The sequence below is a fragment of the Dromaius novaehollandiae genome, chromosome 11 (genome assembly GCF_036370855.1).
Source record: "Dromaius novaehollandiae isolate bDroNov1 chromosome 11, bDroNov1.hap1, whole genome shotgun sequence".
Taxonomy (NCBI): domain Eukaryota; kingdom Metazoa; phylum Chordata; class Aves; order Casuariiformes; family Dromaiidae; genus Dromaius; species Dromaius novaehollandiae.
In genome coordinates, this window is record NC_088108.1 from 5,988,787 (window position 1) to 6,016,299 (window position 27,513).

Genomic DNA, 27,513 nt, shown 5'->3' on the forward strand with positions numbered 1-27,513 from the left:
GAGTCAGCTCCGGGGGGAGTTTCACACTGTAAAACAGTTTGGACGCAATCCTAGCAGCACAACTTGATGGGAAGCCCAGATCTCTGCCTACACTCCTGGTTATCACTAATTTTTCTAGCTTGGATTTCTCTAACAAAAATAAGCCAAGCCTGCTGCTGGGCAGGTACTGAGCAACTGCACGTCGTAGTGGTTTTTTCAGGGGAAGTGAGGGTGCCCTGCACCTCTCGAGAAACAGATGAGGAGCTGTCAGCCAGCAGCGTTTTCCCATTACGCACCCATCATCCTTCCTTGTTACAAGTCAGACGCTGCCAGGAGAACTGTGAGTCCTGACGTCTTGCAGATGAATGTCACCTATTAAAACCTCCTCTGTCACGGGGACTTTTTCTTGCCCGTTTGGATGACATGCGCTCAGATTGCTGGCTATTGTGTTCACTCTGGCAGGACATCAGGAAACAAAACGAGAAATAGCGTAAAAGAGGATTATGTCATCGTTTTCCTCCTCACTGCCCACCACAGCTTCCGCCCAATAATCCCCGTTACCGAGCACCTTCCAGATGCTGCTGCTCTGTCTCGTTTGTACCCACCGCTTCCAGCGTGAATGCGCTGAGGCGTCAGACGCCAGAGACGTTCGGGGCGTGTTGACACTGCTGTCAGCACGGGCAGGATTCCCCTTGGTGCCTTGTTCCCAGGCATGCAAGCAGGCAGTGTCTGCCTTCGGTGCGCTGGCACTCGCCCGCGGCAGAGCTGGAGGAATTCCTCAGTGTCAGCGTTTCTGTGCTGGAAAATGCAGAGTCGAGTTCCTTTCGGAGGAATTTCTCCGCTGCGGGGGAGGAATCTGAATAAGCTCTTGAAAAGAGGCAGAGTCGAGTATTTCCACTTTTTAGGGTTATTTTTTTTCCAGTGGGAATGATATTTGGGGAATAATTTGGGTGCCTAAATATAGGTGCTTGGCACCATTTGAGACGCTGCTCGCTGTCTGAGTTACCCGCAAGGGGCTGCCGGGTATCAGACGGGGGCTGGCAGAGGCCGGGCTCACAGGGCACTTGGTGCCTATGGCTGGGCAACCGAGTCGCATCCCGAGGCCCAAACGCTGTGCTGCTTTTGTTAGACAGGTGTGGGCTGCAGCCCTGAAAAATGTTTCATCTGCAGTGACTGAAGATGATTTTGCCCGTGTTTTGGTTTGGCTGGTTAACACCATGAGCAGTTTCTCGCACAGCTCTCCCTGGTGCCTGTCTCACCATGGCACATAAGACAATGTATATTCTTTACTGACAAGGAGAAATAGGCTGTCTTCCCCCCACCCCAGCCCACTGCTGCCCTTTGTGTGTAAGCAATTGGTGCTGTATCAGCGCTGGAGTCCTACCAGGCTTTCCATGGCATCATCTCTGAGATATCAGGTATCTTAGAAAAAACTGCACGCTGTTTGTATCCCTAATTTGCAGTTTCCAAAATCCATTTTGTACCATTTAGTAGGTGAGAGAATAAAGTCACTGCAGGTTAATTATCCCCACGCAATGTCCCTGGAGCATAGGACATCCTTTCTTTATATCCTTGGCATTGCATGACCCAACAGCGAACTCTCTTGCAGACTGTCTGGAAGAAAAAGAGACTGACTCTTGACTGCCTGAGAATGAGGAAAGCATGGGGAAAAATTTAGGGCAATTACATTTTCATAGATATTCTGATATATAAATAAATAACACACACATTTAGGTCAGACAACTTGTTTTCGGTTGACCAATTATTTGTCCGCTGTGTGCTGCCTTATTTCATTCCCATTAGAGGATCCAGTCAAGGGGATTCTCAGTCAAAAGCCACGCAAGCTGAGCTGAACTTGCCCGTGAAACACAGTCGGTATGTCTAATTCACGGCTGGGATAAAGACCTATTTCTTGCATTTGGTGAGAACGGTCTGTAAGAGATGAGGTGAGACCAGTCAGCATTTGACAAAGAGGAAATCCCCTTTTTATTGCTTTCCTCTTAACTAAGTTCAGGGATGGAAAAGTGCTTTTACTCTTAGCTTTACATGTAAATAAACCCTGGTTTTGAAGGTCTGGCATGCCTGAAATCCTGGGACGTGTGGAGGTTTGTTAGCATTTCGGTTCCCTTCTGCAAGACACTGTAGATTGTGTTTACATATTCCCCTCTTCCTGGTCTATTTATTTTTTAATGAAACATGGTTGGGGCTCATGTCTTTAAGTACATAAATCTACTAGACGTATGTACACAAACCTTTCCAAAAGGGCCGAGTGCCCAGGACAGAGGACATTTTTGTAAAACTATTTTGTCTTCTTTCCTTTGTGCATCTGAAACATTGCAGCTTAGTGAAACCACAGAAGGAAGGCTGGTTCAGGGTGGGTGGAAGCCTCCTGGCCCAGGTGGCCCACGCACCCCTTCAAGACCTTTAAGTGGTGCTGTGAGGTGGCTTTCTGCACCTGTGTGAATTGAACTCATCATTCCTACTATTAGGTCTTCAAGGGTGGGATAGACGTTTTATTCCATTTTATGCTCACGGCAAATTTATTGGTTTTTGCCTGATTTTTCCATCAGTAAATTCTGACCATTTCCATGGTGCCCACTAGTTTGTGGGACCCCAAGGGAAGGGGAAGGGCAGAAAATCTGCGTAGGACAGAGGTACAGAGACGGGCACTGCTAGGAAGCCAGCCTGGTCTTGCCGTAGCCTGTCTCGGGGCCTCTTCTAGCGGAGCAATGCTCCTTGGCCTCCCTGCAGAAAGTCTCCTTTCTGGTGCGGCTGTTCTGGAGAAAGCATGCTGATACCCGCTTTGCCCATGGTGCTCACGCTTTCACAGCTCCCTGGAGACAGAAAGCCCTAAGCTGCCCGTGGGTGTTTCATACCTCTCCTTAGGCACTTTCCCTGGCCCAGAGCATGGGTCGGGATGTAACCACGTTTGCTGTCTGTTCCTTAGAGTGCCGGGTGATGAAAGGGAGCCCTGCGGCTGCCACGGGCAGCAAGTCATCTCCCACCCCTCAGAAGAGCTCAGCAAAGAGTCCAGCCCCCATGCGCCGGAGCAAGTCTCCAGCCGATTCAGGTAACCATCAAGACGGTGAGTGATTGTTTTCTGGTGTCTGAATATTAACTCTGCTCGGAGGGGGAAAAAATACTGTTTGTTTTTGGATACACTGACCTTGGGTGTTTGCGTTTGAGACTGGCATTTGTACACACACAAGCCGCTAGTGTACAGGGCTGCTTAATAAATACTGGAGAAGGGTTCTCTGGTTGGTTCAGTGCAATAGTGCGGTGAGGATCATCCGGTGCTCCTGTGCGTTCCCTACAGACACAGACTGGTTTAGAATAAGCTCCTGTGTGATGCAAACGTTAATTATCACACAGCCTAGAAGTGTCCCTGGAATGGGTTCACTGCAACTGGAAGGGCAGTGTAACACACCTTGAGACCTGCAGGGCATGTAACCTTAAGGCCTGGCTGAGTACCACACCTCTGGTGGCTTTTAGAGTCATGCAATGGAAAGGGTGGATCTCTAGGTGTGCCATCCGTCCCCACGTGGCCTTTCATTAACATGGCCAAGGCCCCAAATGAGCATTTAATTATTCCAGGAAACCTTCATAGCTTAAATTCAAGTGACGCACAGTGTTAACACAGGCAATGCATAGCAAAAATGACTTTTCTCCTTCATGGTAACACATTGCATGTAACCATGCACACCACACGACAGCTGACTATCAGTAGGTATTGGCTTACTGGAAATAAAATTCTCCTGACAGTATTCAGAAAGATTTGCCCCAGAAAACAGCTCATTTATTTAGAGTCTCATGGTGTTCTTCAGCTATAGAAAAGGACAATATGACATTGGCTGGTCCATGCCAAGACTCTGTGGTTTTAAAAAAATGTTCTTTCTCTAGAAAGTGGTTCTGCATTTATAGAGCTTTCCTTGAAGATTCCCATATCCACTGTTCTTAAACTCAGGTTTGCTATAAACAAAAAAGTTTTTACAATCCCAAATGCGTGGTAGAGTTCCCTAGGTACACTGAAGACATGATCCAAAATCTATTGTTAAAAAATACGTCCCATTCAGTGTTCGGGGAATCAGGCCATGTGTGAGTTGTGAGACAGCATTTAAACTAAGCATCAGGTGCTTATTACCACCAGAATTAGACCTTACTGCATGAGCATATAGTATAATGTGAAATGGCAGCTATTGTGTCCCTGATTTTAACTGATTGATTGACTCAGTAGGAACAAAATGGTGAGTCATCTGATGAAGTTTAATGAACACACTATGACTCGTTTGCTTTATGTCAAACAGTTAGTGAGGCTTTTAGGAAGGAGATTAAAATAACCACAAACACTAAACAATAGTCAGCTCCTGGAGTTAAGACCAGTAATGAAGGACAATTCAAGTTTCTCTAATCCATCTAGACAAGGGCTTTTCAAACTTTCCTCTGTGGTTTCAATACAGAAAAAAAGGTAGTGTATCCTGTTTAATGAAAATAAAAATGATGGAAATCTTTTGGTCCTGGAAAGGTAATCAAAGACAGTTGTCTTATCAGGATAGAGAGAAAAGAGAGTATGATCTTGTGTTCTTGTCCCATTGGATTTGTAGTAAAGACAGTGGGTTTATGCGTTACTTAAGAATGAATACTCTATTACATAAACAATCAACAGGCTTAACTGGATTTTGAAGTTATCACATTGAAAAAGGCAAGGAATGCTGAATAAAGCATGATTAATAAAAGATGATCATTTTTTGCAGAATTCTCTCCTATTTCATTTGTGAAAGGATTTAGAAGCTGTTTTATTTCAAGTATGTTAAATATTTTGCTATATGCTTGGTCTCCTACCCATTTGCAACTTTTATCTTTGCTCTCTTTTATTGTTATGGTCGTCATATCAGAATTTGGAGTTTCCTTGATTCTGTCATTAGATTCTGTTCTTTTCAGTTGTTTTCCACTTAGTTTTTTAATCATTTTTGCCGCCATAGTCTCTGAGGGCCACTGTGAAATCTTGGTGCGGACGTAAATGCAGATTGTGAGATAAATCTCCAAGCTGCTTGAATGAAATAAGTCTGAACTGTCAGCATTACAATTACCCTGCAGTTATAGGAAAGGATGTTATTTCTTTTTCCATTTCTCATCCTAATTATTCCATTTCCCTTAAAAAGCATATGGAAAAATGGTACATTACTTATCAAGAGGAAAACACAGAACAGTGGATTTACAGCTGGGCCCTGGTCAGTAGCCTTTGCCAGTGCTCGTGCATCATCCATGCAGGCAGCTAAGTCTTAAAGCAAGCTGTGCATGCAGCGCTGGGCCCCACGCCCTGGTATGGACTCCAGTGCTGCCAGCAGACAGCGGACAAAAGAAATACATCGCTGCTATAACACAGAGAAGAAAAACCAACTTCAGCACAGCTTGCTAGTGCTGCTAATTCTGAGGATGAAATGCTGGCAGCATGAAAACATTGCATCCGCTTCCCCTGCCACTCACCGCTAGGAATGCTTCTGATCTTCGTGTGTCAACGTAAATAAAACACCTCTCACTCCAAGCTGTGGAAACAAGCAGCAGCTATCCTCCACCCAGGCCAGGGTGTTTGGAGACGTGTGTCTTACCCCATTCTTTTCCACTGACTCACTCTGCGGCTTTGCATACATCGTGGCAACTGCTTATGCCTCCTTTCCCAATGGATCATCCAGGAGAGTAATACCAACCTGTACAGAGAGTTGAGTAACCCACAGTTGGAATCATGCAGGGAAAAGAGCTCTTAGACTCTTTATTTAGGGATTTTTATGTGTTCTGAAAGCATTAGGAGAACAATATTGCCAAAACCAAAGCTGTCAGCTCCCAGATTGCCAGAGATGAGAGCCATGTCCGGCGCCTGCGTGCCCGGTGCCCTGTGGCACGTGCCCCAGAGCTGCTGACAGAGGAAGCCTCCTGGAGCAAAGCCCTGCCACCCTCCAGGCGGTCAAAGACTGCTGCAGCATGCCGCACACTCTGCCACAGCCATTCGATACTGCTGCAATGATCTGTCAAATTATGCAGGTGAACTAACCCAGCTGCGTGGCCTGACGCTGTGTCGGCCGTAGTCACAGGAATTACACTGTGTAAATCCCTATTTAAGTTGATTTGCCAGCCTGGAAGCTTTCTATGTAGGGATCTGCCTTCTGTGCCAGATGCCCTCCCTTTACCTTTGATACCCTTTACTCCTTTTGGTTTTGGCTACGGGTTCAGTGATCTGCTTCTCAGTGAGTAACATGGGTCCTGGTGTAATGGGCTTTCTGGGAGAGCCACAGCGAGATCGTATTGTGGGCCGGGGCCCGGTTCCCCTGATGGCACCCAAAGCTTCGTTCCTGACTGCGGTCTCTGGGCCAATGCCGAGAATGAGGGCAGGACATGGAAGGAAATATATGTAACAAGTCTGTCAAGTCAGCACTGAAAAGGAGGTGGGACAGAACTTTTTTCTCTCTATTTATCATCACAGTCATTTAAATGAATGATTGAATGAAGATGAGATGAATGAATAAAAGGAGAATGAAGAAATGTCTTCATGTAATCAGATGGTAAAGACCACAGTCCTTACAGCCATGTTTCCTTACCTCTAATGGAGATCAGTTGCCGGAGCGCAGTGTCTGAGAGAGCTGTAGCTGTGCTGACGAGACCAGGACCTGTGCTCCCAAGGGAGTCCTATATTCCCAAGAGGAATGCTTTCTTCCTTCTCTCACTCCTCCCCACCCCAGCCCATATATGCACCTTCTCAGTGATGCCACTGCATTTCTGCTTTGATCCAGCAGTTTCTGCAGACACTGTCCTGATTGCTGCATTTGGGGCCGTTTTCACCTCCCGGTTCGTTTCGACTGGAAGGCCCTGCCTGCCCGGTCAGCAGTTCCCACTGTCCTCCTGGCGAACATCCTTTAGCTTCTCATCTCTTTGATGCTGGAGCTGTGATGCAGCCTTTCACCATCATCCTCCACGCAGCTCTTGCAAAATGTTGTTTCCAGCAAGGCAGAGTTAGCAAAGTACAACAAGATTTCACTGATCCCTCTGCAAGCATGTAGCCAAGTGCCTCTCTCCTCTCTGTCCCCAAAACAACAGCTAGTAGACCTCCTCTGATTTCACTCTCTCACAGATCAGTGTGGACTGGGATGAGCTCTGGCTAGAGACGTAAAAGTTTTGGTGAAACTGTGACCGCATGTACGTCACCCAGGTGGTGCTCCGTTAAGAAAAAGCAAACGCCTTTCCTGGGACACGCTGAGAGGAACGCAGCCCTTGGGACGGGCTGGGATTGCTCTCTCTGTTTGGCCTTGGCTGACCGTGGGCTGTTGTACTTTGTTCTGGGCAGGGCGTGCTAAGAAAGCTGTAGGCAAGCTAGACAACATCCAGGAGAGAAGAAGATTCCCAGAAAGTGGCTTGGGAGGCAGGGTTGAAGGAAGCTGACAGATTCAGCTTAGAAAAAAGGAAGTTTATGAAGGGACAATTTAACACTCTTCAAGTGCACTCAAAGTGTTAAAAAGAAGATAGGGTCATTTTTTTCTCTATGTTCATTAGGGATAAGACAGGAAGTAATTGGTTTAATTTTTAATAAGGGATATATAGACTAGGTACTAGGAATATCTTTCCATTATACGGATCATTCATCGCTGAAGCAGGCCTCCTAGGGAGCTTGTGATTCCCTGTCAGACTTGCTGTTTTTTTAAAAAATAATTTAGACAGATGTCCATTGAGGCTGACCCAAATATATACCTGATTGCAATTTAGAGCACTGAACTGGAGATACAAAACTTGTGTGGTCCTTCCCTGCCTCTGTATCTCTTTCCCTGAAGTCAGCTTTGCTAAATGGCACAGCTTAGAGCAGTAAAAACCAGCCTCAGCCACAGCCGCAGTGCCTTCTCCTGGCGCGGTAGAGGAGGACTGGGTGAGGGGAGGCTGGCTCTGGGTTCCTGCTGCTGTGTCCTGCCGTAGCAGCTCGCGGGTGGTTGTTACGTGCTGATGTGCTGAGGAGATGCTACGTTAAGGTGGGAGTGAGGCAGTCCTCTCGTGTTGTCCAGGAGGAAGATGCACAAAGGTGTCGTACAGAGTCTGTGCAATTTAAATGTGGTAGGGTCAGCATGAAGCTGGGCAACGTTAGGACAAAAGATTTCTTTAACAGGCCACTGTAATATGAAGTCAAACCTTCAGGTGAGGAACACAGTGGAGAAAATAGGATGTCATTTGCCATTATTTCTTTATTTTGAAAACCTTAATTCATTTTACAGTACCTTGCATGATAGATGATGTTCTGCTGTATAAATACATGTGCTGCGGTAGTAGAGTCTATGATTTTTAAAACCAGCATGACCGTAGTCCCTTGCAGTACAGAGCCACAGGTACCTGTGCTGAAATGTGAATACAGATTTCCACAGCCTTGCACTGATTTGGCTAAGGGAGCCCGTGAGCAGGGCTCTGAGGCACGGCTTCGGACTTTAATTTCTCACTCCTCTAGTGGCAGTGTTCAGAGAAGGACAAAAGCATATTCACAAGGCAGCAGCAATTAGCAAAACACATCCAGAACATCAGTTTGTCCTGGCTGCAGATCTGGCTCCCCAGGGTCATTACATATGAACGTGTTAAAAAGGCAGCAGATGTCTTTTGCATTTATCCCCCTCGCACCTACGTTCTGCTAGCTGACAGTCCGCAGTGTGCACTCAGTGGAGAGATGGCCCTCGCGAAACACCGCGATAAAAGGGTGTCAACGCTGCAAAGCTGAGTGCTTAGAAGTTAGGATGGTGCCTGAGTGAAGGATGTCGGCGTATTCTGAATTCTTCCACTCCTGAGTGAGAGCTGTAATGGAGCCTTTAGTTCTTCCACAGGCTCCTCTATCCTGGGGGGCAGATGCCTTGTGCTCAGTAAATGAGCTGCGATTTTTACATGTGCTTTGTGCTCCCCTTGTTCTGGTTGTTGCCCCTCTTATTTTCTTGGTGACGCTTCAATCCCTGACCTGGAGACAAAATTGTCCACGTATTTCACGTTTTTTTTTTTTCTCTCGCTTTTGAGAGCAAGATGTATGAGTGTGTGCTCCCCAGACTAAGAAGTGTGCAGAACCCTGGGAATGCCAAAGGGGCAAGGAGTATTAGCCTCATTTTTCAAACTGCGAGAAAAAGAGAAATAGCCACAGATTTTGAGCATTCCCTTTGATCCTTGGACCCTGCTTTTTTCCAGTTCTGTTCATTGATAGAAATGTCAGGTTCAAAACCTAATCTCATTTGCAGGTCTCACTGCTTACCAGTGCTGCAAATTCAGATCCAGAGTCCCAGCTAGCCAGGCAAAGCTGAGCAGCACTCAAGGAGCAATTGCATCTGAGAAGTTCAGCTAAAATATCTGTGGGAGAGGCAGGCAGAGAATTCATTTTACCTGGATATCTCATAGCCATCTCAAACATGACATGATGCTGTATTTTCTATCCTCCTCCTCCTTTGCTGGACAAGGCTGGTTCCTTTCCTGAGTACAAACTGTCTTGTGCACTGAATGAGGCAAGGGGCCTAGGGAGGAGAGTGAGGCATGTGACTGTGCAATTAAAGGATGTGTCATAGGCACAAAGGAGCTTTAAGGTAAATTGAGGTTGCAAAGCAGATACAATGCCATAAATAAGAGATAAACACACAAACAGTAAAGCCACAGAAAGAACAAATGAATTCAAATGAAAGCTGTTTATGAAGAATGGTTTCCAATAGCTGAGCTTATGTGAGAAACCCAGCTACTGTAAGTCATCAGTGGATTTCAGTGGAGCAGCAGCATTAAACACCACCTGGGATCTGCTCTTTGCCTCTTGTTATTTCCTTGCATTGAGTTCAAAAGAAATGTGTGCAAGTTTGATTATGAATGCTATTCTTCATTAGGAGACATAAAGAAAATTAAACTGAGCTTCTTAATTGTTGCTGCTGCTGCTGCAAAACTGTATGTAAGTATCTGTAATGATATACATCCGTCTCATTGGATTACTGATTTGGATGTCATGCCTGTTTTTTCATCAGTGCTCATAAAATATTAACATCCCGCTATAGCACTTAAAAGTCTTATTGTATTAGGGAATGTCTCTCCTTCCCTGCAGCAATTACATCCATTTGTTGTGCACTGAATGTTAGCCATTCTCCAGTTTTCCTGTTTGTGGAAGGGAAATTTGGGTTCTTCCTGGGGTTTCCAAGTGGTGCTCTTCATCTTAGGAAGGATTACTGCCCATCTCAGGATCAGTGATAATTGGAAATAAATACAAAGAGGCATGTTAGAAATTAGAGATGCATTCCACCTAATACAGGACATGTTAGAATTATTCTACTCCACATTTTCTTTAACAGGAAACCCACAGTCACTTGCTAAAGAAACATAAAACAGATCCAAGCTCTTTTTGTCTGAACTGCCTTCATTATATGGAGCAAAGTGAAAAGTGGAAATGTCACAGAGCGGTGACCAGTGTGCAATAGCTTCTGGGTCTCCGTAACTAGTTTTTTCCCCCTGCAATAAAGAATGGCCTGAGTGGAACTGGGAGATGAAGAGTCACTCCATTCCCCAATTATAGAGAAATCATTATTTCTACCACTTTTTAAGAGACACCTACTTCCTCAGTGAGGTGCTTTTGTAATGAGAGGAAGCTATCTGTGATGAATAGCCTCCTCTTTCCAACGGTCCCTTTTGCATAGAAGTGATGGATATGAAAATAGGGGTCCCATGTCACCATGCATCTGTTGAGTCTGAGCTGGAATAACGTGTCTGCTCTTGCTTCTCCTCCCCTGTCCTGTGGCTTGTGGCATATGTTTCTTTACAACCACTCGATTTCACCTGTATAACCTCTACATTTGACCCAGTGATACTGCCCAGAACTAACCTTAACTGCCCCCCTGCTTCTCAGAGGAAGATGAGAGAAAAGAGGAACGAAGCCATCTCAGGAATGAAAGCAAGAGTGATGTTGCTACGCCAGAGAGCAATGAGGCAAATAACGAGGACCTAAAAGCCAACAACAAATGAATTAAAAAAGCAAATTACAGATTTTAATCTCTTAGGAATATTTTCACAAGTAAAAAAAGTTGATGAATTGAAGCCGTAAGTTTTAGCAGGAAGGGTGTGTGGGCATATTGACAGAAAAGAGATCTAAGGTCCAGTGTGGAATTTCTCATCAGAGGGTGGGAAGGAGGAACATATCTTTCTACATGACATGTAAGGAATATCAGTTCAGTCCCTGCTCCAGTGATTTTTTTTTTTTTTTTTTTTTTGATAATTTTGAATGATTTATATCCAATGGAGCTGTTCTACGAGGAGGGGCTGAACAGGCTGATCACCTCCAGCACAGTCCAAACCCAGGGCTGGAGCACTGAGGTGCAAAAAAGCACTGATGAAAAGGCCTGATGTATTTTAGCCCCACTGGCTGTTGCACATGCATGTAAACCTGCAGTGGGGAATATACTCACACATTTACATGAGAATTCAATTCAGCTTGGCCGGAATCACTAGAGTCAGGGTTGCACAGCTGCGACTCAGCCCACTCGTCTCTACCCAGGCCAAACCTCGCCACCTCTGCAGGGCTGCAGCCCTCCAAGATGCTCCTAATTCTCATTTCCACTTTCCATGGCAGTGGCAATGCAAAGAGGCTGCTAGGTGGCTGGAGGTGCATGTACTGATGTCCTGCCACCTTGCTCTCCCTAACTGCGCCTTTATCAGTTACTCCTGGTTTTGCTCTTAAAAATGTTCACCTTGCCAGTGGCAAGGTGTGATACTTTATACACTTTTTAGGCCTCCTCTAGACACTCAAATACTTGCTTAATTGCATATCTAATTTGCATATGCAGTTACTACAACTGAAAGTAGAAGTCCCATATGTTGAAATTATCCATCCTCCTGTGGATGCCACCTGCCTTTACGGTTAGAGTAACGGTATGCACAGGTTCTGGGCACTTGCAGAGCGGGACAACAAGCCTGAATCATTACATGCTTGTCTTTCTATGTGCAATATCAAAGCAATTAAAAACAGTTTCTTTAAAAGAGGGGGAGGGACTGGTATAGTTGTCTGGAGGGTTGGCAACTTTAGTGCCATTTAAGAAAGTGACAATCAAAATACTTGGGGTTTAGTTTTATGGATTGTGCTGAATATGTTAACATCTGGAGTAGGTTTTGGAAATGTCACTTTCTGTAGACTTGACTAGGAAACGTAGTTTAATGCTCATAAGGCCTCCAGCTTGCTGCTGCTTGGATTGCAAAAAGAAAAGGCCAGAAAAGATAATACACTTAGACATAGCCATCATGAGTTTGAATTTCCACCCCCCAGGTAAAGCTGCTTGTGCTGACAGAGCTATACGTTTACAGCCCATGGTAACAAGGCCAGGGTGAAGGGCTGCATCCCTGAAGTTGATACGCAACATATGCACGGCCATACTCGGAGAAGTATGTCCTTATGAAATTTTTAGCGTGACACTTGTTAATTATCAAAGGCATTAGCTTGCTTCAAAGAATATCAGTGGTAAGAAAACCTTAATTTCTCCGTATTCCATTTTGTTTCCCTTCAATTTTCTCCATAATATGCTGTTTACTTTGATTTCTTTTTAGTCCAATAAATACATGACAGCCAACTCTGACATTGACCTGGGCCCCTTCATTTTGATTAAAAGCCGTTTCTGCAGATGCATCACAGAGCAACCCTTCCTAAAGCTGGTTTAGCTGAACCATACTTTTTAATGACTAGGAACACTGAAAATAATTTTGTTTTCCTCAAAACAACACAAACGAACAAAACAACCCCAAAGGCCATATTTTGATCTTTGAAACAGGGGTCTTTGCTTCATGTGGTACCCCTGTTCCTCTCCCTGAGGGGCCATGTTCGTGTCTCTGCGCTCTGCGGGTCGGGGCCGGCAGTAGTGGAGCCGCAGAATGTGTCCAGCCTCGAGGCGCCCGGGGAACCAGGATACACCGCCCGGTGCTTGTGCTGGGTTTTCAGAAGGGCCCTCGGTCATGTAGATTTTTTCATAATTTCTAATGTGTCCTTGACTTCGAGCATTTCTTGTGTAGGATCTAGGATATCTGCAGCCTTTAGTTTCCACTTGTGCCTTTAAATACTGGGGGGCTTCAGCTGTGCTAAACTGTTTGAGAACGTAGAAATTGTCCTTCTGTTTTTTCTGTTGATGCGTATCTTGGATCAGTTTGGTGAATATTTGTAAGGCAAAATATTGCTCCTTCAATGTATTTTGAATTTCACTGTATTTTACAGCCCAGTATCCTGAACAATGGAAAGATTTAAGTCGAGTGAATGGCCATGCTTGCGTTTTTTTTCCCCTGCGTAACATGAAAAAACTATAGTTTTTCTTTGTTGACTGTTTGAATATCTTCCAGCTCTCCAAAGGAGAGAAATGATTGGGTTCTTGCTTGTCTGATTGCTGCCTGCTCTCTTGTTTTGTGACAGCAAATGGGACCTCAAGCAGTCAGCTGTCTACACCCAAATCCAAGCAGTCTCCGATCTCCACACCCACCAGCCCAGGGAGCCTCCGTAAGCACAAGGTATTATGTTTCTTATACCTTACTACATCTGTTTCTTTCTTAGTCTACTCACATATGTAAGACTTTTAATTCAGGACCCTAGTCTCTGGAAACGCAACTCTGTAAGTTGAACCAGTGGAGAATTTGGCCCGTTACCTAGAAATATTGTTACTTTGGGCTCTAGTGACATGATAAAAAAATCAGTATCAGGATTTGAAAGAATTCCTGGGTTACTGATACATACCATCTTCATATAAATCTTCCTCTCTTGGAAAGCATAAGTGCTGGCAAATCTGGCGCATTAAACAGCAGAAGAAACTTGAATGTTACTGAAGCTCTAAGCATTCATTTTAATGCTGCTTCAAGAGGATTTTTTTAAAATGCTTTAAGTCATGCTCTGTTTTACAGGTAATAAGTGATTTTTTTACTGGTGGTGTACTAATTATGTTCTGCCACAGTGGCTGTTTTTCCTGGTAACATCCAGGATGTCTAACAAGTAGTAAGCAGTCCTAGCAGAGATCAGTAAACGGGCTGGCCTCATAGATGATTTCATGTATTGATTTATTTGAAAGAGCTAGCAGAAGTCTCAGCTTTTCATGGTTCTGTTATTCAGTGTCTCTCCACACTGAATCCAATTTGTCATTTCCATGGGCTTTCTTATTTCTGGAATAGCCACAGTGTTGCTATTCTTTTCTTCCAACAGTCTTTAGAGGGAATTTGGGCATAAACTTAACGGCTGAGAGGAGGCCAGTGGGATATCTGCTTTAGAAATCAAATGCCACTTGAATTTAGTAATCAGAATTTCCCCCTCAGCCTGAGTTTGATTTTGAAAGAACTGACTGGAGATGAAATTCTGGAAGACTAATTAAGAAATTGTGATGGTGCTGAGGTTTTGCAGTCAGCCAGCCACATGTCGTTCATTGTGGGCTATATTGCACAAGTTCAACTCATTATTTTGTTTGAGGATTATGGTTTTTCTCAAGGTGAGTAATGGTAGCAGCAGTTGGACCGCTGTTGTTACAGTGATGGAACAAAGCACAGAGAAGTCAATGGGAAGAACCCCCAAAAGTCCAGTGGGCTTTGGATTACACCCCAAGACGTAGGACTTCGGATCACAGACTCTTGGATATGGCGTACAGTGGTCCTGGGGGAGCCTGGGGTGGAGTTATGGCTTCTCAGAAATCAGATCCTTAAAATATTTCCAACATATGGAGAGGTTGTAGTCACTCAGCTTTGTTTGACTCTAACAAAGGCATAGCTGAAACCAGACGAAATTGGTGTTTTCCTCAGGACTGCACTCTGATCTCAGCTGCTCAGCTTAAGCCTGAGGAAACCCACCACTTTTAATGGAATGGATCCAGATATATTATTAATTTATAATTGAGAACAGCATCTGGCCCATAGTTTGCATTCAACAGTTGCTTATGTGTATTTCAACAAGAGTAATGCTGTAAACTGCATCCTTTTCTTCAGCAATCAAGGACCTGAAAATACTTTCCAAACACTGGTTTCATTTAGGGATTTGGAGATGAGGATTTGCTTCCTGGTAAAGACAAGTATAAACTCACCTTCTTTAATGTTTCATGTATGTTTTCGGCTGGCTGATTTATGACCTTTCCAGTGAAGCCCCTGGAACATTTATAATAGATGGTGATTGCTGAGGGCAAAGCCAATCCATCTATGAGCTTCTCCACTAAATTAAGCCAATCAGCAGACATGAATATAACATTTTAGGTTACCAGAATATTCATGCATCGTTGTTTTCCTCCTAGGAGCTATTTCCCGCTTATGACGAAATCACTTTTCCTTTTTTCCCCTAAAGCTCAGATGACAAATGCTTAGGCTTAGTTCACCACAAAGTCATATTTTACCTCTTCTCATATCAGCATTTGTTGTGAATCCCCTTTCTATGTATTTGTGCTTTGCTTTATTTTGCTCACAGTTATTCCTTGTGCATAGATCAGGGTTCAAAAAGGACCAAGGAGAGCTTTAGTTCTAGAGCAGGTTAGTATACCTAGTTCCATGCAGAAGTGTAAAGAAATGGAATAAAATGGTATTCCAGAAAGGGAACCTGAAAAACTTTTACATTCAGTGCTAGATCCAAATAATAATTTTGAGATTATTTTCCTAACCCTTCTAATCAATCCAAAATGGCTTAAAATACAGAGTAAATCATGGAACAGGTGATTTTTCTAGAGACTGATTCTAAGGACAGCTGTCCAAAAAATAAAGTAAGACTCTTTATTGTGCACTGAGATTCAAAGTGACCTGTTTAAGGAAAGATCCTGTTCTTCCATGTGTACGCTACAATGGATATATAGATCCAGGGTGATAAAAAAAAATCTTCTCAAACTTATCACTGAACAATCATCTTTCTTTTTGCACAGAGATCCACTGTACAAGTAACCTGCCTTGATTTTAGCCACGAACTACTTGGACAACTGGTTAGCCCACCCCATAACCAGTGACCGAGATGTCCACCCAGTCACTGTGAAGTGCACAGAACTGGACCACTTGACTGCTTATGAGCAAAGGTGGCAACTGAGTGTGTGAGTTAACATATTCTTCCTTTTCCTTACAGGACTTGTATCTGCCTCTGTCTTTGGATGACTCTGATTCCCTGGGAGACTCCATGTAAAGCAACACGAAGCTAATTGTCCATATTGCAAGCTACGGTTAAGATACAGTAGAGTACTTCTGCCAAAAGAAGCAGATAGGTGACTGGTGCTTTCAGATCAGACAAAGGACACACGGTTATATGTCATTTTTTTTCTGTGATTTATCCTCCGTGCCACAAATCAACACCTATCAATCTATAGAGATAGAGGGATACCATTCTTCTAAGTAAAGTTATAGGGATGCAAAATGGACATTGCCAGCAATTTTAGGCCAGTGTGCCAATGATCCTGTGCATTTCTCATTTTCTTCTATTATTTCTTCCTCTGCTGCAACTACATGATTTTCCTAGTGATAGTAAAGTAGCTCCCCGTGAAAGAGTGCAAATCAATCTCGTGCTGACCAATTTGCAGACTCAAGTAGAGCAAATGATATTCTTCACCTGTTCAAACTGCCAGTGTTTGCTAGCAGACCTGCTTCTCATTTTCACCCCGATTGTAGCACCTGCATGCCAACTACTACTGCTTTTGTTGCTGGAGGGTGAGGAGGGAAATGACTTATTAGTTTGATGCTTACTATGCCAGCAGAAGTTTGGAAAAGATTGGGAATGGTTGCATAAGATGCTAAGTAAAGTGAGTACAATAGTGATTCTTCAGATACTCAAATATTGGAATATTTTACAGTGATTAAGCAAAAAAAAAAAAAAAAAAAAAGTAAGTCAGCTGAGTTGTCTAGAGTGCAACAGCTTTCACATATGATCCAAAGATACTGCTGGCTGATAACAAATTTTTTTTACCTACTCTATGGTATCTCTCTATCTCTGCTTAACAATAGTAATGCCTTGTAAACAGCCAACACTGAAAACACTGTGAAAATTTGTTTTCAGGTCTAACACCCTACAGGTCGCTTTTTATAGCAAAAAAATCAATACACTTTTTATAAAGGAAAACCTTGTATCTGTGTTTTGAGAGTAAGGATTCAAGCTCCTTCTTTTTTATAAAAGCTGGTAATTTTCTTTTGTTTAAAAAACACATTCAGAAAAATGTACAAAAAAAAAAGCCAACCAACAACTGCAGAACAGTAACAGCAACTTAATTTAGATATCTTGTCATCACTGCCAAAACAGACACTTGTAGGGAAAAAAAGAGAATCAATTCAAAATTTTGAATGTTTTGATAGTTTTTGTAATGTTTAAGACTGCATATTTGGTTTTTTACACTTCAGTATTCCTAACTTTGGCCAGATTCTCTACTTATATAACAAATGGAACTTTGTGGTGTTCAAAAAACCATATTTTAAGAAACTCTTCTATCAGACAAAAACAAACAATGTATTTAGAGAAATCTTTTGCTTTTATTAATCTATAATGACTCCTACGGAATGCAAAGTTCATCTATTTATGCAGGGCTGGTGGTTTTTACTACGCCGAAGCTTTGTCATAGGCTAGCTGGCATTGCCTCTATTTCTCATGGAATACGCTTTCGATGAAACTGAGTATTACAGAACTTTACCTAAATGAAATCCGTGCAATCAAACCTTTCTTTGTTGCTCTATTTGCCTTTGTTTCAGCATATATACCTATTCCTTATTCCTTTGCAACGCCCTCTGATTAGAAGGAATTATAATGTTGTGATGTTTGATGGTATGTGAATGCTGGGTTGTTCCCGAAGCCACTCCACATTTTGTTTGCTTGCATCACTGGTATGAAACAACCTGTGCAGGTTGTGTCTTCAGAGGTTCACGTGATGATACATACAGTGCAACTTAAAAGAGCTGCATCTGAGAGACAGGACTGGGAACTGCTGAGGGGTCAGAGCTGTTGTGCACCAAATTTGCACCCTGCAGTCTTAGTGCTTGATCATTTATACCCAGAGCTTTGCACAAGAAATCATTTGTGCTCACAACTTTGAGTAACTCTCTGACTACGTAACTGCTAAATATTTGACGTATTGTAAATAGACACCCAGCTTCAGTTCAAAAGACTAAGGGCTCATATTGAAGCTTTGTGGGGGAAAGTACGCTAGATTTGGTGTCTGAACTCGAGCAGGTCTCTTGATAACCCTGTGCCTCAATATGTCTATCTGTACTATGGGGATAATACTGCTCTACCTCACTGGGGGTTGTGAGGCCAAATGTTTGTTAACATTTGTAAAGTGCTTTCAGATCCTGTAACAGAAGATGCTGAACTATCCTGGGTGCAGATTTGGTTATGGGTGCTAATTTGGGGCTGTTTAATCCTGTGGGTGCTACTGTAGAGAGAGTAAGGATGTCAAAGGCCATTAACCAATTATGCCAACAATATTATTCATTAGAGCTTTTGTCTCAGTAAAACTTTACAGGGACAGATAATTTGAAATGCCTTTACTCTCTCCTCTGTTGTGTTGCTGGAAATCTGAGTCCCTCCCCAAGTTTAAAGGTAAAGCAGGATGGCAGAGGGTAAATGCGCCTGTGGATGTGCTATGGATAGTTGTTACCGTTGTTGAGAGATGGCTACTTTCCTTCCTGCCAGGAATAGTGTTTGGTTATTTGAAGATGCTCTTCCTGGTGGAGTGTGCTAACGAATCACTGAGGGGATCTTCCCAAGCTGCATCTAATACCAGATCCTGCAAATGCTCCCTTGGGAGCAGAGTTTTGTTTGCCCAGGATCACCCTGCGGTGGTGCTGAGCCCAGCAATGCTTTTGGGGTGTTAGCAAGGGAACTTGAAGGGGCCTAAAAGAAGAAAAACAGTTCTTCATCGGGGAAAAACAGCCATTCAAGCCAGCAAAAGCCACAAAGAAAACAGGGTATGAGGTCAAACTCCCAAGTTTTAAAAAGCAATTTTCTGGGTAGAAATGCCTGGGCAGTAGGTAGAAGTCAGTGAGCATTTCAGCTGTAACATATAGGTAAGTCTTTATTAATGCTGATATTGCATGAGTTTGTGTACAGAAATGCATGTGGAATGTAGCGTACATTCAGCAGCAGGTATCTTTGGCTTTGTAGGATCATAGATTTGAATACAAAGAGAAATAATGCACAGGCATCATACCTTAGTCATTTAAATATAGGGACAGCCTTGATTCAGGAAAGAACTTAAGCACATGCTTAACTTGTAGCATGTGCTTTACTCCTGCTGATTTTTCATGAGATGTAGGCTTGGGCTTGGTCAGAATGGTTTCCTGAAATGGAATGAATTAGGAATTGCTTTTGATATACTATAATAATTCCAGACCCTATGAGTTCCTGGAGCAGACGATAGTAATTCCACTATATACTCCAGAGTTTACTTTTTATATTTTTTTCTACTTTTATAAGCACATAAAACTCCACAGGATATGAGGATTTGCCATATTAATTCTGCTATAAAAGCCCTGTCTGATTTCCCTCATGAGGCTGCCTTTAGTGTTTTCAGAGACTAATTGAATCACTAAGACTATACTGCTTTAAAGCAATGCAGTATTTAAAAACAAATTGGAGAGGCTCTTAAACTAGTAGAGCTTTATTTCTTAGAACTCTGCCTTTATTTATTCAGTACCCCATATATTTTAGTGAATTTGCATATAAAACAGTTAAAATACCTATTTCAGATACATAACTGTTAAGGAGGAATTAGAACAACCCTCAAAGCATAGAGAGACTTATGTATTTAGTATTCATATTCATACCTTGCAGTGATAGTCGTGACTGCAGAAGATCAGGGCCATGCAGCAAAATTCTTGAGCTTGGCATTTTTGTCACTTTTTAAAGCATTTATATGCTGAAATTTCTGGGTTAAAGCCTCATCTAGTATAAATTACGGAGCTACTTCAAGTCCACCAGCTTAGTAGCTAACCAAGTCTCTGCGTCTTGAAATAATTTTGAAAGAATCTGGTAACTGGATTTTAACTTGGTCCACTCTGTGGTGGGAGATGGAGATAGCTTTGCCTACTGTTGTCTGTGTTTCCTATATCTGCACATCATTCATGGTCTTCTCAGGAGCTGGCAGCACTGTTATTTCCATAGACACCAGAAAGCAACTACCACATAGCTCTTTCACATTTAGTTCACACGTATATGTGCATGCAAACGATCACACCCTGAATCTAGCTGTTATTTCTCTCTCATTTCCTTGAAGAATGCTTTTGAAGGGAAAAAAGGGAGGTAGGACCAAAATAATCATGGCAAACAGCAAAACAGTGTTATACCCATGGGTTTTTAACAGGAGGCAATGGTGTAAGTGTTAGTTTCCTTTTATCCATATAATACTAATGACATTTTCTAGGATGTCTTGTGTTTGCTTTTTCATGCCTTTCCTGCTCAGTGCTGGTCTTACTGCTAAAGCACAGCATACCTCCCAAAATTGTTCTGTAAGACCATGCTGTATCCCTAATTAGATGTTGTTCCAGTGACAGCCATCCCTGGAAGCTGCATGCTGTCTGCGGGGGCACAGCATGGACCTTATAGTATGAGCCTTCTGTATTGCAGTAAGAGCACAGTGAGGATTTTGCCATTGACGTCAGTGGTACCCCACATCCACTCGGGTCAGTTGGAGAGCTGTTTCTGACTACAGTAGCGCCAGAATCATTTTTAGAGAATGAGAGAAAAAATAGGCAAGTAAAGTAGAGATAAAAGTAGTCCAGAAAGTGTATCCTCAAGCTAGGACAATCCCCAACTAAAGAAAAGCAATATAGAGCTGCATCTCATTTAGTCTTACCACACACAAAGTGCTGATCATGACCAAGAGGGAACAAAACAGTTTCTTTTCTCTGGTGGTGATTTACTTAGGCTCAAAGTTATTCTTCTAGTTGCTGATGGAAGCAGGCTGGAACAGGCATTGGGACTGGTGAGGTTGTTTGTAGAAGAAGGTAGATGACATGGGATGTAGATCTTTTCCTCTCTAGGTAAAGAGCGAGGTCAGTCCATGCAACAGGCTTAGTACTTTATACCTGACTTTATATGTGATAACCTAGAAGGGATCCAGCTGAAACACCACCTTGGTGTAATGAGACCAAGTAGGTTAACTCTTTAAGTGCCTTCCAACATACTTTGGGCTTCAGAAGTGAGACTATACAAGTGCCCAACAAGGCTTAGGTAAAAGTGGCCTTGACAAAAGTGGACAGGAGAGACTGCTTGATTCTTGAGCCTCTTGAGATGATTAGCTCATCTCACATTTATAGAACCAGCTCTTGAAAATGACTGTATTTGATGTGGTAATGACCACAGCTTCCTTCTGGCTGATACCTCTGTCCCGTCTGTATGAACCTCAGCAGGCCTCTCCATGGTATCTCAGGAAATGTTAAATCTGAGTCTTGCGTCTCACAGTGCAGCCAGTCCATGTTGACTGGTGGGGCTGGGCTGGGTTCTGCTGCATTGGTTATTGATCCTGTTGTTCAGGTAGTCTTAACTGTCCTTTTTCTCCTGGCTTGAGATCTGCTATCTCAGCTTCCAGGTACCTCCAGCTGAAAGGCTGGGGCCAGCCTGAATAGACCCTGGGGGAATTTTTTCCCCTCTGTAAAAGATCTAGTTATTTGATGCCTGACTGCAGGTCTGGGGCCAAGCTGACAAAATGCCATGCGTTAATAGGGAGATGGAAGATGTTCAGATTATGAGTGGGTTGACAGAAAGTTTTTTTTCAGCAATTATATTGTATAGCTACTCTGGTAGATTCCAAGGTGTAGGGCAAGGCAAGAGTACTGCTTCTGCAGGTGAAGTTGTAGAGCATTGGGGTCATAGACCATTTTCCATCCTTTGGGACACTGTTTAGAGAAGGTTAAAAACACTGACACCAATTTTCAGCCAATAGATAAGCTTATGGCAAATGAGAATCAAACCTAGTGGATGCAGCAGTAGGACTTTGGAGTCACTGGTTCTTTGGCATGATGCATGACCGTGGGCAGGTCAGTTCTCCTTGTGCCGTGCATCCCCTGTTGCTCCTCTTCTTATTATGTGTATATGTACATAATCTGAGGGGAATTTGAGTTGCCGTCCAAAACGTGGGCCATGTTTTTGTAAATGGTGAATAAGTCTAATGACTTCAACAGCCTTCTACCAAGAAGACAGTGGGCTTGTTGTTGAAAGCTTCCTTGTCTGGAAAGTGTTCACGGCCAGATCCCTTCATGGGAAAGAGTTGCCTTTCAGTCTTCATTGCTTAATGCATTGAGTTAAATTAACCTATTCTGGCTCTTGCTCTGTAGCTTGGTGAACTGTAGCTCAGGACACTCAAGCCAGTTTTCAAGCTTCCCTAGGTTTGACAGTTTGCCACTAAAACAATTGAAGCAGGAGGATTCCCAAAGGGAATTAACAAATCTTTGCAGCAATTAGAGTCTGTCAGCTGAAAAAAAGAAAGTTGGCATCATTAGAGAAGGATGCTGTGATGGCCAGTGTCGTGGGAAACAAAGAGAAGAGACCTGTTTCCAAGTGCAGAGGAAGGGGCATTTGTTAGGAGATGTTTACTGAGTGGTGAAATAAGCTTGAACTTCCCAGAAAATCAGATGGAAGGGAGAGCATGAGGCAGAGCACTGGAAACATCAACGCCATTGACGTGCGGGAATAATAAAAGAAGAGAGCCAAGAAACTCCTGGGAGAAACAAAGGGGGAGGCTGGGGCTGGCTGAGGCCCTACAGCTTGGTGCTAGATGGAAAAGCAGCAGGGGACCCTGGCTGCCTGTCGAGAGAGTTATTGTCCCTGCAGGTATCCAAGCCGGGATGCAGGCTATCTGCCACAGCAGTCTGTGTCCCACTCCCAATTGCAGAAATAAGGTCACACTTGGCTGCAGGCAGGAGAACTCGGTTTGAAATTCCTCCCCTGCCCCCTGTTTCCTCTGCTGCTGGCGTGTGGATGTCTGTGTCATCCCTGAAAGGGGGAAAGGAAGGTCCAGCCCTTTGCTGAATGACAGCACCAGGCTGCGCTTTGCTTTGCCTTTATTTTTATCCCTCCCTATTAGATCAGAAATAGAAATTCATGAGCGCGGCCTGGCTTGGAGGACAGGCCTGGCACACTGGGAAACTGCAAGATGTGTATGACAGAATAATGCGGGCACCTCTGGACCTCCAGTCCTTCCCCATGGAGGCCAGCGGACTCTGGAAAAAGGAGCAACCCACTTTCACCAGGGTGAAGCCAAGGTGGGCTCCTGGGAGGGGGTGACCTTGTAATGCTGCACTCACAGGGTGGCTGGTGAGGATCTTGCATGTGAAATCCTGAGCCACAGGTATTAGAGCTGTTTCATTCAATAAATCCATAGGAAGGCCATGCTGAACAAGGCAATCTATGCTTAATGCTGGCTTGTCTCGTGAAATCATTCTTTTAACTTCAGTGGAGTTACAGTGCTTGGGAATTTACTCCTAAAAGGCAGGACAAGTGACTTATGTGAACACATGTTTTGCTGTTTACTCTTGGATTTTTTTGAATAATGATTGCAGGTCTTTCTTGGGTCTGTAGATTCTCTTATGCTCAATATAACACAAGTGAAACCCAATACACCTAATTCTCTGCTGCTTAAAACAGGCAGAAACTCCTCTGTAATTAAGGGAGCTGAATCCATTTGGTCCAAGGTTGTTCTCCTATTTCAAAGCTTGATTGCTGTCAATAATTCTGCGTGATTGATTAGCTAAGTGTGGAATCGGTTTCCTGGGTGACAGCTGCAGATTTTGCAGAGAAAACCTCATTGACGCCAGCTAGAACGTATATACCTGCAATAGAAAGTTATATTCGGGAGATGTTTTATATCATTTTATTGTAGTTAATGATGACATTGAAATGGTTTCATTTGTTGAAATATCATCCTATAACTTGTAGGGCTGAAAATCAAACAAGGAACCTTAGCAAATCAGGCTCTCTGCATTTGCTGGCTCTGAAGAGTGTTGGCTTTACTGTCACCTCAAGCTACCAAGAGACCTGCCCTGAGCCCAGCATGTTTATGGAACTAGACACAGCATTTCTGTTTCTTTCATTATTTTTCTATGCTAGCCCCGGCTAGTACCAAGCAGAATAGAGATTTATGTTCAGCTTGGTTTTAGAGAAAACCATTACCAAATGTCTTTGAACATAAAAAGGAAAGTTCAGTTGGTTTAAGTCATTCAGCTAAACTCAAGGCTGCTTTTGATTTTATCCAAGCTGGTTCTTCCATCTTTATTTGCAGCTAAAACACGCCTCAGTTTTATATATAGGAAATCAAGATTAATTCGAGTCACATTTGAATAGTGGAGTTGTTGCAGAGCCGTTCAGTCACTGGGCACATGCAGTCAGAAAGAAATACACTGGCGGCACTTGGCCAAGATGGACCTGAAGCAAACCCCGGTTCTGAATGCCCCCAGGTTTCTGTGACGCCCACATGCAGAGTCGAACTTAGGAAATGTCTGTAATGGAACAAATGGACCCCAGACTGGGGTCTAGGCCCAGAACTAGACTTCTGGAACTGAATTTAGCATTTACTTTTTTTTTCTTTTTGGCTGCTTTTCTCTGTCTGCTTCTAACCATAGCACAACAGGTATGGATAGGTCTTTGTATCACTCCCTTTGCAGGTGGCAGGTGAAACGTAGTGCTGCTCTGTCTCCCTGTCATGCTGACCACGCAGGAAAGTCACGGAGTGGTGCAGAACAGCACGCCACTCCCCCCCTCACCTCTCCCCCTTTTTTTTAACATAATGGAAGAGCTTTTTCCAGATTTAGTGTGATGTCTAATGATGTGTCTCCTTAAAAAGAAGAATGTCTAGGGAATGAATTGCACTGTTAATTGGTGTTTATAGATAAGGTGAAGCAGAAGTATTGAATGTAAGAACAAGAAAGCCTGTGAGTTATAAGTACATGCCGAATTCTGACATGTAAAGTTATTAAGTTTGCTTCTTATTTAAATGATGTGCGATCCAAGCGGCTTTACCACTATGGCAGTACTAGTATAGCTACCATTGTCAATATAGAAGACACCTAGGGTCTTTCAGAAAGAGGAAACCTGTCTAGCCAAATCTCCTTTGATTCTCTGAAATTGTGACACATTTCCCTCCTTGATCTTGTGTATCTTAGGACACTGTCTAGTCTCGAAGCACAGGAAAGGAGTACCAGCTTGCTGACTTTGCTGTTACTAGCCTTTGCCTATTTTCTTAGTCACAGACATAATCACAAGGTAGAGAAAGCGGCTCTCGCCGAGCTGAGCCCGAGCTGTTCGCACCACTGTTTCCTGAAGGACGTGAGCTGCCTTCGCTTGGCACCTGGAGCTGACGGCTCTCCGTCATCTGCAAGTCCACGGAGAAGGCAGTCGTGGTAAGGGAGGGAGATACACAGCTGAACTGGAGCTTGATCATGGATTACTGTCTTAGATCATTAATTGATTTTGTATGATTTTGTCATTAATAGCAAAGCTGCAATATAATATAACTGAGAGGCCACAGTGTATTTTCTATTGTCGTTCAGTGGGGGGGGTTGGTGGGGCAGCTGGGTTTAAAGTTTAGCTGGTATACTTTAAACTCTGTGTACATAACCTTGGAGGACACATGGGTGGTATGGGTTGAACTGTTATTTTTTTGGACTGGTAAATTTCATTTGTTTTTTTTTTTTAATAATAAGGTATTTAATTAATGACATGTTGTACAAAGAGTATTAATTTAAACGAAGCTTTTGTTCTCCTAAAACAGATCTATCTAACCTTTCTCTTTGGCAAGCCTGCAGCAATGCTATACGTAGCATTATGTTGTCTTTCGTACTTCGGGGGAGTGCAGGGAAGGGGAGGGGGAATTCTTTTCTCTTCAGACAAATAACGTTGCCCATAGTTAACTTTCTGCTTGGAGATAGACCTTGAAGTCCCTTTAAACTGAATTTTAATGTGAAGTTCTTTTAAAGGGGTAGAACAAGCAGAGGTTATGCCAAAAGATCTCAACTGTATCATCTTGTAATATATTGCAGCTTTATGCCAATGATTCCTCGCTTACGTGTACACAGTCCATGCATGTTTTGAACTAATTTTGCATTCTCCATTTGTGGTGAGTTATTTAGCATTTTAACCACCTTTTGTGCCATTCAACTTGTACAGAAAACATTTTTATTGACGTTTTAAAGAGAAGGGGAAGAAAAGAAAAACCTCTTCTGCTCCCTAGTTGTAGGTAGAACTCGATTACTTAGCAAACAGATGTAGATGAGTGGTTGTAGTGTTAGAAATGTTAGCTTGCTCGTGAACAAGCTTTTGAGAGTAAATGCATGGTCCTGTACCTTTTTTCTTAATTAGCTCTTCCTTTCCTTCTGGAAAGATTCTCTCTCTCCCTCTCTCTCTATTATTCTGTCTTTGTCTCTCTCGTGGTTGTAAAGTACAGATTTGGGCATAAATAAAATGGTATACAATGAGGTTTGAAAAGCAGTTCTCAACGGGTTCTCTTGGGGAACTTCTCACAGCGCCTTGCCTTGGCACTTTGATCAGACTCTACCTTTCAAGGTAAAACAGATGGAGATCAGTCATCTGTTGCCTTTGCTTGAGCTGGGGAACAATTTAAATTTGTGGAAGTTTGTGTCATTGGTAAAATCTGTGATCATGCTGATCTGGTGCAGCTGGGGCATGTGGCGTGTGGTGTATTGGCCATGGCGTCCTACACCTGCTTGTTTAACATGGGACTGATCGCAAGGCCCTTGATTTGCGGAGTTTGCACGCACTTTTTGATTTTCCTGGATACACAATAGAAGGGGATGGGGGATGATATATGGGAATTATGTTTTATAGGTTCTGAAAACAAACCATTTCTCCACAGTTCCGAGCTCCGTGTTCGGCATGCAGGGCTTATTGTTTGATAGCTGTGGTTCTGCTGGCAACAGGGGACAGAAGACAGCCAAAGGCTTGCAAAATAGTCACTTGCAAAGATGGATTTTGTAAGAAATGGACTTAAAAAAAAATACCCCACAAACCCACAAAATCTACCTACATCCACATCTCTATCCCCCATGCCTCTTCTCCCTTAGTAGAATTTCCTTTTGTTAGATTTGACTTTCTAGAACAAATTTCCATTTTTGTGAGGTGTTGTGAACTGTTTTTACTACTTGTAACAACCATCCCAGGTCTGATTATTCTTGTAATGCAATGCCATGCAGCAGAGATCCTGTCCACTTTATAGCTTTGCTCTCAATATTTGTTACTCATTGTTTTCTCATCTAAATGTACATTTGCAAGATGTGTGTAATGTCATTTTCAAAAAATAAAATTTGGTTTCAATATTTAGGCCGATAAAACTTTTTGGATGCTTTTATTTGACCTGATAAATGTGTGTTGACTTATAAACTATATCTATATTTTAGGCTAACTATATATACTATATCTTATGCACTATAGTGGTACTTGTTCATTTTGATTCCCTAAATCAGACCCAGTTGTACAAACGGAGAAAAAAAGATTGGGGAGGAAATGTGACTGCCCTGAATTAACTAAGCCCCACATGCCTGACTAAACAACCTAAGCAGTAAAGGACCCATCCTTCTGACCAAAGGACTAGCTCAGTGTGTGCCACA

At 43.1% G+C, this 27,513-nt stretch overlaps 1 protein-coding gene across 4 annotated transcripts in view; it reads left to right on the forward strand.

Moving 5' to 3' along the window:
- The window catches only part of DCX (doublecortin), a 142,012-nt gene extending 114,775 nt beyond the window's left edge, over positions 1-27,237 (forward strand). For 3 of the 4 annotated variants that reach the window (XM_026100127.2, XM_064518125.1, XM_064518124.1), the window contains 3 exons: positions 2,927-3,064; positions 13,391-13,485; positions 16,046-27,237. In XM_026100127.2, the coding sequence (XP_025955912.1) occupies positions 2,927-3,064; positions 13,391-13,485; positions 16,046-16,102 (290 nt within the window). In that variant the 3' untranslated portion in view covers positions 16,103-27,237. The remainder of the gene's footprint in view (positions 1-2,926; positions 3,065-13,390; positions 13,486-16,045) is intronic. The other variant, XM_026100143.2, reaches the window with a different exon arrangement.
- Positions 27,238-27,513: the final 276 nt, after the last annotated feature.